Source organism: Pyxicephalus adspersus, chromosome 2 (genome assembly GCF_032062135.1).
Source record: "Pyxicephalus adspersus chromosome 2, UCB_Pads_2.0, whole genome shotgun sequence".
NCBI lineage: Eukaryota > Metazoa > Chordata > Amphibia > Anura > Pyxicephalidae > Pyxicephalus > Pyxicephalus adspersus.
In genome coordinates this window covers 67,225,457-67,242,885 of record NC_092859.1, presented here as the reverse complement: position 1 = coordinate 67,242,885, position 17,429 = coordinate 67,225,457, and the positions used below count along the sequence as shown (strand labels likewise).

Below are 17,429 nucleotides of genomic sequence, written 5' to 3'. Positions count from 1 at the left end.
CACTCTGCACTGCAGCCAGCATCGAGGAGTCACACAGAGGCACACAGTATCAGGTATCGGAGGATGTCTTATTTGCGGGGGGTGCTTTATTTTAATTGTTTAAGCAAAAATCGGGGGGTGGCTTATTTGATGGGGATGCCTTATCATCGGGGAAACACGGTATTCTCTTCACTTTCATTTTCTCCAATACTTCCAGAACTGTCTTCCTTTATTATCCGTCTCACTTTCTTCATCTATTTTAATAATTTTCTCAATTGTGCTCAACATATTAGAAGCATTATCTGTCACAATACATAGAATCTGTTCTTTTTTTAATTTCAAAATCTTCTAGAACATCCTACACTAACTTCTGAAGATAGTCAGTGGTGGGATGTGCCTGGGTGTCCTTTACTCCCAAGGTTCGCGTTATTGTTTTATTATTTCCATCAACAAATTTAACATTAATAGCAAAATGATCGACTCTGTGGCGTGTGCATCCATCCATATTTATGAAGACAAAACGTCCCTTCAGACCTTTTCGTAGTTCTTCCTTTTTTACATTTGGCCTCTTCAATTATAAGTTTCCCTATTCGTTCTCTTTCCAGACAAAAAAAAAACAAGTTTTTTTTTTTAGCCAATTCTGCATTTAGGCCTAAAAAGGCTGGCTGTAAAAAGAAGGGTAGTGGTACACTATTCTTTACTACCATTTCAATAATGTGGTTTTTGAATTTTTCCGGTGTCATTGTTAAGGTACCTTTGTCAGATATAAAGAATCTTCTTAGTTGTGTTTGGTCTCCAGTAGATTTCTGAACATTTTTTTACCCCGGAAGTAGATGAAATTTTTTCATTGATATCACAACTTTCAACACTTGATGAAAATGCTGTCTTTTCAAATTTGATGCTCTTGTAGGTGCATTTCTGTTAGACCCACTGAATCTGCTAATTTTTGCATCACATTGTTTTTCACCATCATCTTCAAGAATACATTGGAACACGTAATGTTTCCCATCACTTGATAATGTAAAGTGCTCATAAACAGCAGATTTTTATTGTGTTTGTTGACAGACTTTTTGCCATTGTGAATGGGGTGGCCCTTTCAATAAAATATAAATACAAAATATGCACTAACTAAGATATTCTTATTCTATATTCTAGCCCTGCACTAAACCTCAAGTTCCGTAAATGACAGCCCCTGAATGGTATCAAGAATTCCAGATGCGAGGGGCCCACACTGCTAAAAAGGCTTCTGTATCATCTCCTGGGGACAGTTTCTTTGAGCAGGCAGAAAGATCTTTGGAACCTGCACAAGGGGAGACGCGAAGGGTTGATTCTGGATCCTCATCAGGCAGACCTCAAGTCAGGTTGTAGCGAACAGGATGGTCCTTACATCAGTATTTTTTTTTTTTTGTTTTTATTCTTTTTCCTAGTGCTTTTTTGCTAAAACATAGAAAAGTTGTCCGAGATGGACATACGCCCTGTTTAAAATGTCTTTAAAAATTTTCTGAATGCTTGTCTAATTTTTAAATTGCTGTAATCAGTCCCCCGTCTAGAGGAGATGAGAAAACTGAGATTACATCTGTTTTTTAAATCTACTGACTGCTTTGGCTAGTTAATACATGATATTATTTATTTGTGCAGGGCCTCATACATTTATACTGTTTCCTCTGGTTTTTCTGCAGGAGAAACATTTTAAAAAGAGCAAAGTACCCAAGATGACTAATCCATACTTTACGCAAGCATTTCATGCCACAGATTCAGCATCTAAAAAAAGGGGGTTTTAATTCTGTTGAGCAAAAACTCTGGTTTCTATGTAACTGAAAAGCAGATTGATCCAGAGGGCAGGCAGATTTTCCTTTTAGGACATATAGAAGGTAAAGACCTTACGTTTGTTAGTGTATATTTTCCTAAATGTGGCCAGCTGGCATTTCTAAAAAATGGTTGTGACAGCCTTACATGAGTTTGCCAAGGGCATTGTGATTATGGGAGGGGATTTTAATATCCCACTTAACCCAGGAGTGGATACTTCTAATGGTAAATCCCCAGTCCCATACAATGTACTTAAGAAAATGAAACAATTGCTTCAATCCTTAGAATTGGTGGATGTTTGGAGATCTTTATGCCCAAAAGAACAAGACTACACATTCTTTTCGTCGGTGAACCAGAAATATTCCAGGATAGAACATTTCTTCCTTTCACAGTCAGACTTATGCAAAATTGATTTGGGTTATATAGGCACTAGGACTTACTCTGATCAGGCATCCGTAACCCTCACAATGTCTGGTCTACACAGCAGACATCAAGAATTGGTGCTGGCGAATACTACGATACTCACTGATCCTTTCTTAAAACAAAAGGCAGAGGGATTTTTTATCCCCTTTTTTCAGGTCAATGCCTTGCTGGACACACATCCATTGACTACCTGGGAGGCACATAAATGTTCCATTAGGGGACTAATCAGGATGGGCTCAGAAAAAAAAGAAAGAGGACAAACGGTTGTCTGCCATATTAAACAGAATAGCTGAGTTGGAAGGTGCAAAAATTACACAAAAATCGTTACTACAGCAGACAGAATGTAAACTACACCAAGCCAGACTAGATCTTAATGCTGTGATAGATGAAAAGGCCAGGAGAGTTCTGTTTTTCAAATCAAAACTGTTTTATGAGGAAAGAAATAAAAGTGGTAAATATCCAGCAAGAGCATTGCGGGAGTGTCAGGTGGCTTCTCACAATATGAGACATCAAATGTTGATGTTAAACTGCTGGCCAAAATGTTGAGAAATCGTATACTTGTATCTGTGTCTAAATCTGTGTCTTGATAGGCCTGGACCAAGTTTGTTCCTCCCTGGGAGGGAAGCACGAGACAATACCACTAAGGTTATAGACCTCTTGTTTTGGGTGCAAACTAAGGAGGTACATGGAATGTTCCTGCCCACCGATGCTGAAAAGGCTTTTGATAGGGTGGCCTGGGACTACATGTCAGAGTTTCTAAAATGTATTGGTTTCTGAGGAGTCATGTCATGGTTTCACTCTTTGTATCATGCACCTAAGGCTAAGATTAGAATAAATGGCATATTTTCTAAGGCAATATCAACTGGGAATAGCATCCATCATTGTCACCATTATTGTTTATTTTGGAACCCTTTATTAGAATGGTTATTACGAACAAGGATATTACATGATTCATGGTAGGAGGGAAAGAGTACAAAATGTCAGCCTATGCTGATTACTTGATCTTTTTTATTACGCATCCTCAGACATCAGTACCAGGTTTACTTCAGGAACTAGATAGATTTCAGAAAATATCTAATTTTAAAGTGAATTATAGTAAATCTGCAGTGCTGAATGTGTCATTGCCACATGAAATAATCCAGTCAGTTCAACACTCTTTTCCTTTTACCTGGAAGCCACAAAGTTTGCAATATCTTGGAATCCAGATTCCCAGGAAAATAACTGATATTTTTGACAGAAATTATGTACCTTAATTTTGCACCTTAATTATTATTAAATTATTAATTTACAAGTGTGGAGAGGGAAACCTTTTTCTTAGTTTGGCAGGGCAGCTATTGTACAGATGAATGTGCTCCCTCGTCTTCTGTACATTTTTAGGACAGTCCCAATCAAAGTCCCGGTTTCTTTTTACCACAAATTGCAACCTCTACTTAACAGTTTTCTGTAGCTTGGTCGGCCCCAGAGGATACACTATTCTATTATTACCAAGGCCAAATTGCAGGGGGGTATGGGCTTCCCCAATTTACTTCAATTTTATCAAGCAATAGGGTTGGCTAGAATCCTAGATTGGAATTGTCATGGTAAGTACACGGATTGGGTGCAACAAGTGCTCCATCAGTACTAGACTACAGGAGACTGCGTATAAGATACTTAGCCATTGGTTTTGGACACCAGAGAAGATACACTGAGTTGCAACTCAGAAATCTAATCTATGCTGGCGCTGTAAGGCTGCAGTAGGTACGATGACACATATTTGTTGGGAATGCGCTGGGATACAAGGTTTTTGGTAAGAAGTCGCGAAGTTCACCCAACTTATTACTGGCTCTTTATTACCATTAAGACTGTAAGTATGTCTTCTGCGCTTACACAAGATGTCTTCTGTGACGTGGTATGCATGAATTGTTTTTAAATGTACAGCCACATACCAAGCTCAGTTTGCAAGATAATTTCACTAACCTGTGTTTTTCAGGGAAACTAAAAGGTTTTACCTCTACTGGTTTGTTTACATTGTATGCTGTCTCTTTTTTCTATTTGTTTATACTCAGGGTTATGGGTCCTAAACATTGAAAACGAGGCAAACTTTCTATGTTTTTTTTTTTTTTTTTTTACAAAGAATTTGTTGTAAAGCGCTCACATGGATATATGTATGACTGTTTTTCTTTTTCTTCTTCATGTGAACCATATTGTACTGGTATTTATTATTGTGTTAATGAAGCTTTAAGTGTGAAAAAATTACTTTTAAAAAATCCATTTCAGGTTTGCTGGATCACCCAGGTTCACTGAAAAAAGTGTATCCTCTACAGCCTTGGGGAGCTTTAAAAAATCAGTCCCTTTGTGGTGATATCCGTTTTACAACAGATTTACTTTTAATCTAGTACCACCTTTCATATGAAGACACTCTCAATAGTTAAACCAAGATCTGGCATAATACATATATATTAAAATGTGCTTTAAAAATTTTGCTGAACATGCCTGAAATTCAAATTTTGTAATTTAGATAGAGCATCAATCAACGCATAAACTACCAAACAGCATCTATTCAAGCAGAAAAAAAATACACATAATTGTAATCATTACCATATCAGAAAGAAGGGCTTTGAAATTCTGGATGGCTTCCTCTCGCTTGTGCTGCTCTCGTTCTCTATCAATCTCCTTGGTCTGTTCAGATCTGGCCTTCTGCACCTCCCGTTCTCGTTCCCGTAAACTGGCCTCAATACGAGCCTGCCTTTCCAGTTCCTTTTCTTTTTCAGTATCCAAATTCTTAAGAGGGAAAAATTAGAATAATTCTCATTACAATCACATAACAAAGAACATACTTTAAAAGTGGTCTTAGACAATAATAAAAGATAATGTTGAAATTTTTTTTACGATTCCTTCCACCATCTGCAGACTTTGCATAATTAGCAAATATATAGAAGGAACCCACTTGCCCTGACAAAAATTTTGATAAAAAAACTATACCAAATATATGACTACACAGTCACAGATATGATTTTAAGGGCCATCCTATGTCTTTATTACATTGCATGTGTCTGGTGACTGACTGGTAAGGTACTGAAAATGCATTGTGGGAGACTGAAGTGAGAGTTTTTTACTCCGACATCTGCAAATACCTTTTACCATCCACCAAGTGAAAGAATGTTCCCAATTTAAAAAGATACTAACACTAAAATGTTCCTTTGTAATGTGCAAGTGATTACAGAGAGCATAAAGTCATTTAATACACAATATAAATTTAAAGTTGTTTATTTTTTACATATTGTCTGCAGTTGTGGTTTAAAGTAAATACGAGGGATCCTTTAAATTATAAAGATATCTATAAAGAGAATTTCACAGTGAGAACAAAGTAGCAATACATACTTTTACCAACTTCTCAATGTACTGCTTGAAAAGTTCCTCACGGGCCGAGGAGCTCTCTACAGCCTTGTATCTGGGATCCCCCTCAATTTTATCTTTTATTTTGCTCCATCGAGACTGTGCATCTAAATGGTGACTTCCTAACAGTTCGAAGAAATCATTTTTCACCTGAAGTAGACACAAAACTATGCATTTTAGCATCTTGCAATTAAAAACATTATATATTTGTTCTCTTGAGAGAAAAAAGAATATTAATTTTTATCTGTGTCTTAAACCCACATCCTCTAACCTTACCAATATATCATCAAATTTTAGTACACAGCAAACAGAGCAGTAATGGGAAGGGAATAATCAATAAAGAAAGAGTTAAAAAGTTTTTTCACTTTTTTGTATAAGCCAGCAAAGAATTATTTACAAGAATAAAAAACAATAGATTAGGTATGAGCACCTATAGGCAATCAAGGCTAAAGCTTAATGAAATATGTACAAACTGATTGTCCTTTAACTAACAAACATAGGAAGAACAGTATCTTCTATCTAAAGAATTGCTGGTGCTGGTCTAATTCCTGGATTTACTATTTGTAATCGTTGCTTCCAACTGTTGCCTTCTAATTTATGTGACATTCCAGTCTATTAATTTTTCATGTATGACCTTTAGCTAAGAGAAGCAGTCATTTATACCTAAAACACATGTTTATAGAAACACCAAAAATCAAGACTAAAAGCTACAGTTACTGCTTTGGAGATAGAGAACTGGGAGCTTTTTTGTGTGAAGCATGTATTCCTGTTCATTGCAGATCCCGTGAAACCAGTAGGTAAACCTTCTCCCTAATTTGCCTAATGCATAATTTAGGAAGATAATAATTGGTCCATCTGTCTCTGCGAAAGAAGACGGTATTATTACAGGGTTCCATCTCCAGTGCACAATCTTAAAATGTGGAATTGCTACAAATAAAAAGTTTTTTTCCTACAACCCTTTCAAATCCATACTGTCCATGTCATTACCATTTAAAAGTACCAAAAAGAAGTAGAATACTGGTACAAAAGTAAATCTAATATTAGAAAATTGCACATACATGTGCTACACAAAACTTTAAAATATGTTTATCATTTGATTAAGATTTTAACATGAACAAAGTAGGAGGAACAAACAGCAAATAAAATATTTGTGCAAGAGAAAAAAACAGGACTACACGGGAAGCCAAAAGAAAATGATAGTGCTAACAAACCTAAAAGCAAATTTAGTTTTGGCAGTTTAAAGTCTGACAGATTTACTAGCTTACCTTCTCCCCTTTGTTTTTAGAGTCTTCCTTCTCTTTCTTCCTTGCTGCTACCATAAATTCATTAAATAAAGTTTCTCGATCTTTCATTTTTTCAATGGCTTTGAAACGAAGATCTTTGGCATGTTTGCCTGCAAATTCACTAAAGGTCATTCTGGAAAAAGAAGTTTGCATCAGTGATTTTAGCAGTAATACACTAAACAAATATTTAAAGATTTGCTAATCATTGGTAGGATTAAAAAAAAAAAAAAAAAAACACGGCATTTATGTCATTATCACAGACATAAGAGTAACAAAAGAAAGAATAAATAACACTGGGGACCGCATTTTTTGTTGAGATAGATCCTACACTTGTTTTTTCATCACATCCAGTTTTTACAATACAAGGTACCCTCCTCCATTTTTGTCAAAAAACATACAAAATTTGACAAAATACAAAATTTTACAAAAATAATGAAATAATACCTTGAATGTACTGTTTATTTAAATTTCTTTTGTTAATACAAAGGATTTATTGTTACTCTATGACATTTTTTTTTTTACAGTAAAACATTTAAAAATTAATCTGGTAAGTGGTTAGGGTAAAAATGTACGCTTATAGCTTTTCTTGGAGTGTTCAGCGTTAGGACAATCCCACCGGATGCTCCAACAATAGTTAGCCTTTCTATGTACACATCACATTTACCCTGATACCATCATTCCATGATCTTCAAAATCTTGGTGGAATCGTTCACCTTGCTCATCACCAAGGTTTACTGGGAAGTTAGGATGGCTATGCAGAAAATGTACCTTAATGCTCATATTCCAACCAAGCATTTTGTAGCTCCCTGAGAGTTTCTGGACAATTTCTGTGTAATTATTTGCTCGTGTGTTTCCAAGAAAGTCCTTGACAATGGCTTTGAATGATAACCAAGCATTATCTTTGACTTCTGTCTTGATGAAATGTTCATCTTTGATGAGCTGCCGAATCTGTGTACCATCAAACACACCAGCCTTTATTTTTTTCAAATGACAGGCTAGGAAAATCCAAAATGAGGTACTTGAAACAGTCTCCTTCAGTTGGCAAAGCTTTAACGAACTGCTTCATCAGACCCAGTTTCAATTGCAGAGGCAGGAATATATTATTCTATCAACAAGTGGCTCATGTAGAATGTTTGGATGACCTGGTTTTAGGGCAGATCTTGGAGGCCAATTCCCCCCCTTTCCAACCAATGCCTCTCACAAGCTCTGCTGTCCCACATGGAACAGGGATACTTGGTGTATCCGCCTTGCTGACCAAAAAGGAAGCATACCATTTCAAGGTCAATTCAGGTGACCCAATTGTGTTGGTGATATTGCAACAACTCAATGACTCTTTATGTCTGCATATTCCTCACAAAGAGAAACTGAATGGCCAATTGGGATTGACCCAAACATATTGTCTTTGTGAAGGACACACTTTAAGCTATCGAAAAATAGTTGCCATTCAACTGGTTTATAGATTGGAATTCCCAATTCCTCCATTAAACCAGGAATGTTATGGCAATACACAAAGCCACCGTCAGTTCTAAAGTACTGCAGAAATGCAATTTCTCTGGTTTGAAAGTACGATACCTTTGTTCCTTTTCTAGTAAGTTTTTCTCTTTTTCAGTCTTGATGCTAGGAGTTCTGAAGCCTTCTTCGATAGTCCAAAATCACGTGCCAAATTACTCAACTCATGCTGATCAAATTCCTTACAGAGTCCTCTTCAATTTCAAACTGTTCATCATTGTTGTCACCTAGTTTATCACCATATTCATGTTCTTCAAGAGAGGGTAGTGTAACGAAAACTGGCACTGGGATTTAATCTGGCATATAGCCGATAGTAGACTAGGATACCCTATGTTACATTTATTTTTCTTGTTATATCCTGAAGTTTTCACTATACAAAAGTAACAGTGACTGAAATGAAACTCAAATTTACCCCCAATGTCTTTAAAAGAACCTTTTCAAACAAAAAAATCAACTTAAGTTTACAGAAAAACAACAAGCTTTTTACAATTTTCCCCACTTAGGACCCTTGACCCCTATAGTCCCCTGACGGCGCACCAATAATAAATCAGGGGCTTTTTAATTATCCAATTTCCGTAACTAAGGTGTAAAACAGAAAAGAAAAAATATATTGCTTAACAATTTGTCAAGCTGGTGCCTGGTATTTGTAAAGCCAACACTACATATTTTGTTGTTGCTTATACTTTACCTTTATTGTTCTTTCACATTTAACAAAATGTGTACATAACCTGCAGGATTGTATATCCCACAACTATTTTGTGGAAATGCTTACACTAATCACATAGGTGTATACCTTGTATTAACCTTGCCTTCCTCCATCATTTTCTTGAAGTCTTCCTTTGACTGCATAATCTTGTTTTTCTTCTCTCTCCGCTCCTCCTCCGCCCTAGTTTTCACATACTGATCAAACACCTGGGGAGAGTTGAAATTGCATTATTGTGAAATAATTTAACAGCAGGACACAGAAAATCAGTGGTAAGGTATGCGCAATTACCACAAAATTCTAAAAAAAAAAAAAAATATGCTTGCAGGGTGCTGTAAAAACAAGGCTGCAAATTGTTTAGTGAAACTCACTCGACTCATTTCTTTACCCATGGGAGATTCATCATTTTAAAAAAGAAGTTACACATAGCTTCTCAGCAGTCTATCACCATGACTACTACTGAAAAGCATTAAAGCCATGAACTGATCAGCCCTTTTCTGCTAGTAGGTAGCCATTTACATGATTAAATCATTTACTAATGTCTTATTTCTGGGGGAGTCTGTAGAGCTCCCAGGCAACAGATAAACATGTCATACTTTGTAAATGCTGGTACAAATGTAAAGTTCATGTATAAGCACATATCTGCGCTTTCCCCATGGGCAAATAACTACATATAGAGATAAGTTTTGCTTTTTTTAATTGTTTATATTATTTGTTTATATTATTTATTATTATATATACGTGTTTAGTTTTCTCCGCTTTAAAGCTCCGACCCATTTGTTACTTTAAAGTAAAGCACTGCAACACTTCTGGGATGAACAAAGAGGAATATTTGTAGATAGGGAATGTTTTAGACAAAGCAGGATTTAAAGACCTATACTAGTTTAAAAGGTTGGTGGGCACAGGTACAAAAGATTATATAGACGTAAGTAGGCTCTTTGTGAACTGAAGCCAGTTTTTTGTTTTAATGTGAAAGATTACAATAAATTAACTTGCACAGCCCTGGCAAAGGACACTGCTTGTGCTTTCATTTTGCAACTCCACTCCTCAAGGGCCAGGGGCCGCACGCATTTTTAGTATTTCTCAAAAGGACAGCAGAAAAATTAATCAAGGTGTGGTTTACAAAGTGTCAGAAAATGACTATTTATTTGATATTGATATGTTTGTAGCTCTTAAGGACTGGAGCTGTTAATAGTTTTTTCTCTCTAGCTACAGGTTCAAAAATTGTGTAAAGTTTGTTACATCTGATTTTTTTTTTTCCACATTCTTTTTATGAATTAAAACAAAATATGTAAAAATATCTGGTGCACCCAGAGTGTTTTCTGTTTTTTTTCCAAATATAAGCAATATTTTTTTCATATTAATTTTGTTTTTGTTTTTTTAATTGGGGTGAACCTGTGTCTAGAATATGCATGCTGAAGTAATTGCAAAGAAAAGCAGTAAAACCACTGTCTTCACCTTGGTCTTCTGTGTTCGAGTCTTTGATAATCTTGATTGGCCAGGTCAGAATGACATAACGAGAGAGTTCTGTCATTCCTTGCACCCACTATTTTACAGTGAGCTGCTCAATATAAATTTGATAATAGGTACGAAAGTTTGTTTTATTGCAGAAAAGCCATACTGCCTGTATGCATTTTTGTTCATGTAGTTCCACTTTACATAACAATAGATAAAAGCTGTAAACGTGTTCAAAAATTGAGCACAGGTGCACTTTTAGATTGATTTTTTGTTTGTTTTTTCTAAACTCTAAAAAAAAAAAAAAAAAAAAAAAAAAAACCCAAAGGGTTCTTCTAGCAGCTACGTAATTTACCTGTTTTCTCTCTTTAGGGTTCAGAAGTAAATAACGAGGATCAAACACAATCTTGTGAAGCTCTTTTTCCCAGGTTGAAAACGCTGACACCTTTAGGAAAATAAAGAAAAAGTAATATAGGCAGCAAATTAAACATATTTTGTACAGAAATAGAACATTAAATGCCTTCTAGTAGATAGCTTGTGTGGCATCTGTAAAAAAAAAAAAAAAAAAAAAAAAAAAGGCATAGGAGAAAGTAGTGTTCAGATTTTCATCACTAATGGATGATGACCAGTGGGAGGCTAAAGTGGCAAATTTTCAACACTAATTGGCTTTGAACAGGTCTCGATAATTACACAACACACAGCTAATAACTCATTAAAATAGCCACTACTGAGCGACATTTAGAAGGCACTTCAAAAGCAATCCTTGAAGTTGAAATAATATGCCTGGCAAGGGCTGGAGAAACATAACCCTTTCATTACCTAAAAGCCAACACTGTGAAACTATTCAAACCAGGTCCTGCCCGGCTGGAAGCTAAAAGGAACATTTACACTACAAACACCTGCCAAAACCTTCTTCCAGGACCAAAGCCAATTAATCCCTTTATAGTACCTAAATGTCTGTGCACAGCCACCATTAACATTTTTAAATGTAGAGTAGATGTTTTAGAGAAACAACCTGACTACAACAGAAGGTGAACCTCTTGCAACATCTCTTCTAACCAACCCCTTACAAACTTTAATTGGAGGAAAACTAAAAAAAAAAAAAAATTAACAAAAAACCTAAACATATTTATATATTAGATCCCTAGGATATATTTGCTAAAAAAACATGAAACATTTTTGTCCAATCAAGTTTGTATAATATAATATGCATTAGTGTCTAATGTTTTAGCCTGAAAAAAAGAGAATTAATGCAACCACCCACCACACCTAAGAACTGGTTATAAATCAAATTCTTGTTTTTGTTTTAAATATGCTTTAAAAACATAGCATTTAGTGATAACTGTATGTTTTAAATGTAATATATGTACGTTTGTATATACGTTTACGTAAATGTTCAATAGTTATTTATTACTTTCTGACCAAGATATTTGTACAGGTATAACAAACATACATGTGTAAATGTTAAACTTACACAGATTAGCCATCTACTAACACATTTTACTTTTAAAGTTGTAACAAAGTTACAATGTCACAGGCTAAAGGACAGAAAAATGAGCGAAAAAAAATCCACAATTCACACAAAATAACATTGAATTTATCTACAATGAAACATCATACAGACTCTTGTCCACGTTAAAGGAACATATTGTAGTTGCTGTGAGTGTTTACTGTAAATGTAAACAGGCAATCCCTCCCCCCTCATTATGATGTTTTTTCCTATTCTTCCTTCAAATGTTCTCCCTCAAGTGGCCATATGTGTATTCATAATTCAGTTAGAATTATTATGTACGGCTCATAATATAATTTACTAACCCCTCTTTCAAGCAGCATATCTCTAAACTGCTTCATTCGAGCATCCAGGGGAACAATTGCTCGCTCACGAGCCGCTTTAATTTCAGCCTCCATTGCAGTTTCTTTTTCAGATTCTGTCTCCTCTTTCCTTTAAAAACAAAACAAAATATATATTAACATGGCTGTCAGTTGGGAAGATTGAATTTATGTAATTTTCATCCTGACATAGGACAGGAATATTTATATGCCCCATGTGTAAGCACAGAAGTTTAAGAAAGATATTAATTATCTCCTTAACAAGATAATGATTCATCCAATTGTTTGCTAATCATATTAGGTTAAACGCTCTATGCACTTTTGGCATTTTTTTTTTTTTATCAAACTCAAGTATCAAATCAAGTACTATCAAAAGAAATATGTAATATGTAAAAGTTAACATAGAGATAAACCGGTATATGTGCAAAAAAGTATACAGCAAACTTTGTGAAAAAGTTCAGGCAATAAAACTTACTTCCGCTTTTTAGCTTTTATGGGCTCATCATCATTTGGATCTTCTGCAGATTCAAGATCTTCTTTGACTTTAAAGTGATAAGAGGAAACATAAGTATCAATCAGGACCTGTGATTTTTATGAAATGAACGTGAACTTGTGCTTAAAAAAAGACAACTCATTTGGAAAAGCAGTATTAATTAAACACAATATACTTCTTAACAAAGAAATATGAGCTTGGCTCTGTAAGTGAATATGAAAAAAATGAAAACAAAACTTTCAAAAGTGGGATCTGCATAATTAGAGCAGAAATGCTTACATTTGGTCCATCTTGTCATGAAATGTCAAATGTTTGTAAACTCACAATATTTCTTGTCATCCTCTAATCCTCTCTTATGCGGAGGCTCCTGAATAATTTTATCAACATCTGCTCTTCCAACTAGGTCCTCTGGTCTGTCCCACATAGAGAGGCGAGTGGTAGGATTGTAGAAAAAGACTCTCTCATCACCAGTCCACACAACACACCTAATGGTGGGAAAAACACTGTTAGAAAGTCATAGCTATTTGGAGTCTAAAGGCACCCATAGACATGAAAAGATCCGCACAGTTGAGTTTTGATGGATAAAGAGGAAATCTTTATATCTTTGGGTAAGTGATGTCACCATGGGCTGATTACTTTCCAAAAAAAGTATTTATGCCAGTGTCTGGCATAAATACTTTTTTTGGAAAGTAATCAGCCAGACTTGCATTGACTTACCTTTATATCAACTTTTTGTGTGTCGCAAAAAGTTGATATAAAGGTAAGTCAATGCAAGTATAAACAAGTACTGAAGTGTCCAAGCAAAGACAACAGTGGATCTGTTAGTAACTGGGTTATGACCCTATAAGTGAAAGACAATGGAGATTATATAAACAGGTAGCTCTGACTTTTTTTTTTCTTTTTAAGGACCACGGCTAGGCTACTGACATTAAAGCATTTACATATTCTGAAAACAGTAGATTCTGGAGCAATTTCCTCTTTAAATATCAAACAACTGAAGTCCCTCTCTCAGCAACTCATACAACTTTCTTAGTAACTTAACGCCTTCTAAGGTTTATTACAAACACACAAAAAGTGCTCAAGGAGAAGGATTTGGGTGAGCTGAGCAGTCAGAGGTGCAAAGCTTCCACTGTAAAATTTCAAGATAAACAGTGGGCTTGTTTTAAAATCTCCGTGATTAGGGCTCTAAAACATTCATAACAGTGTTCTCCTCCTCCTAGCTACTAGTTCATGTTAAATCTGAAATTTCGATGGATTTTAATACTCATTTCCTCAAGCAAAACTTTTACATTTTAACTATTGGCAGATAAAGCTTAAACTATCATTACCTATTAAAGGCTCTATTTATAAATTAATTATTCCCCTGTCAATTCTTCTGGAATTCGCAGACAGTTATTCGAATCTCTCTACACTTACACCTAATGGTCATTTATCAAAATGCACAGCAATCACAATAGGAAATGCTATTTGTGTAAACTAATATTATAAACGAAATTAGAGCAAAATAACTGGGGAATAATTTATAAATAGAGCTCTAGGTGTTACAGCTAATTAAATTAAAATAAAAAAAATAAAATGATTGCCATAAGTTGATATTAATGTTTAGTGTTAATATGTTTTAATTTCTCAGGAATGTTTCGCATTTAAGATTTTCTTACTGCAAGTAGGTAGTTACCTTTTTAACACATTTATTATGGTATTTGCTAACTGATTTGCTAAGAAAACAACCTGTAGACAGAAGCTTCAAGACTCATGCTCATCCTTGTCTGTGCCACACAATTCCCAATAGATACTGCAATCCTAATCCTAATGCTAGGCAAAAACAGTGTCCTAAATAGTCTGGATTAAAGTCCAACTAAACTATTAGTTTTTTTTTTTGTTTTTTTGTTTTTTAAGATAAACACATTTTTAGAGTCAGCAACATCTTACAGATGCTCCTTAACTTTAAAAAAAATGTCCACTGACAGGATTATTTAACAAAGGACATTTGCTATCTCACCTTTTCAGAGACCACTGCCATACAAAGAGCAATGGTCCTTCTCTGCAGCTTGCAGAGGATGTGGCTTTTAATACCTGGGATGTATTTAGGCAATTTGGATTGAACATTTATTTGTACTTTGAATGTATATTTGTAAAAATAAAATGCTCTGTAAATAAGTACAAAAAAGTTATAATTAAAATGTATTTTATTCTTTTCCACACTAAATAAACGTGTTTTTTTGGCTTTCTAATTTCAAGGGGCCCTGTGACACAACATAAACAGAACAACTAAGTGTATTTTTTAACTTTGGACACCAATCATTTCTTGACAGAGGATGTAGCTCCCTCCCCCTACAGAAAAGAAGAAAAGATGTTTTGGTAAAAGGTTGGCCAGAAAAGTAATTTTTGAGCGGTAATCTCCAGGTGATGGCTACTTCCAGCAAAATAATGTGCCAGGTCACAAAACTCAATCCACATTTTAATGTGGTGAAATGGGAGATTCTGATCAAAAATGTGTGGACTACAAATCTGCAACAACAGTATGATTCTATCATATCAATATGACCCAAAATTGCTGATAATATCTTCCAGCACCTTGTTGAATTTATGCCATGAAGAATTACAGCAGTTCAGAAGCCAAAAGGAGCTTTAGCCCAGTACTAGAAAGGTGTACATAATCTAGTGCCAAGTACGTATACATACATACATACACGCACACATACCAAGCCATAAACTATGTCTGATACCAATGTTTTTAAGCATAAATGATATAAATAATCAGTCTAGTATCTTTTACATGAATATCCTAAAATCATTCAGGTATTTATTGTATAAATAATGAAGACCCAATTCCTCTCAGTACCCAATAAGCTCTTAGAGTTTGTGCCTAACTTTTTGAGGCTGATGATTTTTACATTAAAACAGAGCTTCAACTCAAATTAAATTTCTTTACCTCAGACGTTTACCCTCTCAACTTTGTAATGCTGTCTTTTTTTTCTGTGTATGTGACAGAACAGTACAGAGAGGGAAAGAAGTATTTGATCCCCTGCTGATTTTGTACGTTTGCCCTCTGACAAAGAAATGACCAGTCTATAATTGTAATGGTAGGTTTATTGTAGGTGTGAGAGACAGAATAACAACAAAACAATCCCCAAAAACACAGTGCTCAAAAGACAGAGCTTGATGTGCATTGTAATGAGTGAAATAATATTTGATCCCCTATCAACCAGCAAGATTTCAGGCTCCCTGGTGTCTTCCCTGTATGCAGGTAACGAGCTATGATTAGGAGAACCCTCTGTAAGGTAGTGCTCCGAATCCAAGCTTGTTACAGTAGCACACAGAAGCAATCAATCAATCAGATTCCAAACTGGCAACCATGGCCAAGACCAAAGAGCTGTCCAAAGATGTCAGGGACAAGATTGTAGACCTGCACAAGGCTGGACTGGGCTACAAGACTATCGCCAACCAGCTTGGTGAGAAGGTGACAACAGTTTGCAAATTTTGTTTAATTTGCAAATGGAAGAAACACAAAATAACTGTCAATCTCCCTCGGTCTGGGGACCATAGTCACCAAGAAAACAATTGTTAACACACTGCGCCGCGAAGGCCTGAAATCTTGCAGAGCCTGCTCAAGATAGCACATGTACAGGCCGGTCTGCAGTTTGCCAATGAACATCTAAAGGATCCAGAGGAGAACTGGGTGAAAGTTGTGTGTGTTGTGGTCGGATGAGACCAAAATTGAGCTTGTTAGCATCAACTCAACTCGCCATGTTTGGAGGACAAGGAATGCTGCCTATGACCCCAAGAACACCATCCTCAATGTCAAACATGGAGGTGGACACACTATGCTTTTGGGGTTGTTTTTCTGCTAAGGGGACAGGACAGCTTCACGGATTGAAGGGACAAAAGGACAGGGCCATGTACCGTCAAATCTTGGGTGAGCACGTTGGGTCGTGGATGGGTATAACAGCATGACCCAAAACACACGGCCAAGGCAACAAAGGAGTTGCCTAGCCAGTCTCCAGACCTTAATACCATAGAAAATCTGTGGAGGGAGCTGAAGGTTCGAATTGCCAAACATCAGCCTCGAAACCTTACTAACTTGGAGAGGATCTGCAAAGAGGAGTGGGACAAAATCCCTTCTGAGATGTGTGCAAACCTGGTGGCCAACTACAAGAAACGACTGACCTCCAACAAGAGGTTTGCCACCAAGTACTAAGTCAACTTTTGCGAAGGAATCAAATACTTAGCTCACTAATTACAATACAAATCAAGCTCTGACTTTTGAGCACTGTGTTTTTGAGGGTTATTTTGTTGTTATTCTGTCTCTCACACCTACAATAAACCTACCATTACAATTACAGCCTGGTAATTTCATTGTCAGAGGGCAAACGTACAAAATCAGCAGGGGATCAAATACTTCTTTCCCTCACTGTAAGTGAAGGAAAATCTTCCCCCTTTCTGTCCATTTGACATCTGTCAGACACAGCAAAAAGTTCATCAAGGCCCAACTACAACACAGACTGCAGTACAAACAGATATTTTCGAAGAATAAGCAAGATTTAACTCTTCGTTAGGTTAGTCCGTGTTCCAA

The 17,429-nt window shown here is 35.9% G+C and overlaps 1 protein-coding gene across 3 annotated transcripts in view; it reads right to left on the bottom strand.

The window, feature by feature from the left end:
• The window catches only part of TCERG1 (transcription elongation regulator 1), a 40,646-nt gene that overhangs the window by 8,078 nt on the left and 15,139 nt on the right, over positions 1-17,429 (bottom strand). For all 3 annotated transcript variants that reach the window (XM_072400922.1, XM_072400924.1, XM_072400923.1), the window contains 8 exons: positions 13,181-13,341; positions 12,839-12,905; positions 12,349-12,475; positions 10,889-10,978; positions 9,169-9,287; positions 6,849-6,999; positions 5,569-5,733; positions 4,786-4,968 (listed from right to left, as the gene is read on the bottom strand). In XM_072400922.1, the coding sequence (XP_072257023.1) occupies positions 4,786-4,968; positions 5,569-5,733; positions 6,849-6,999; positions 9,169-9,287; positions 10,889-10,978; positions 12,349-12,475; positions 12,839-12,905; positions 13,181-13,341 (1,063 nt within the window). The remainder of the gene's footprint in view (positions 1-4,785; positions 4,969-5,568; positions 5,734-6,848; positions 7,000-9,168; positions 9,288-10,888; positions 10,979-12,348; positions 12,476-12,838; positions 12,906-13,180; positions 13,342-17,429) is intronic.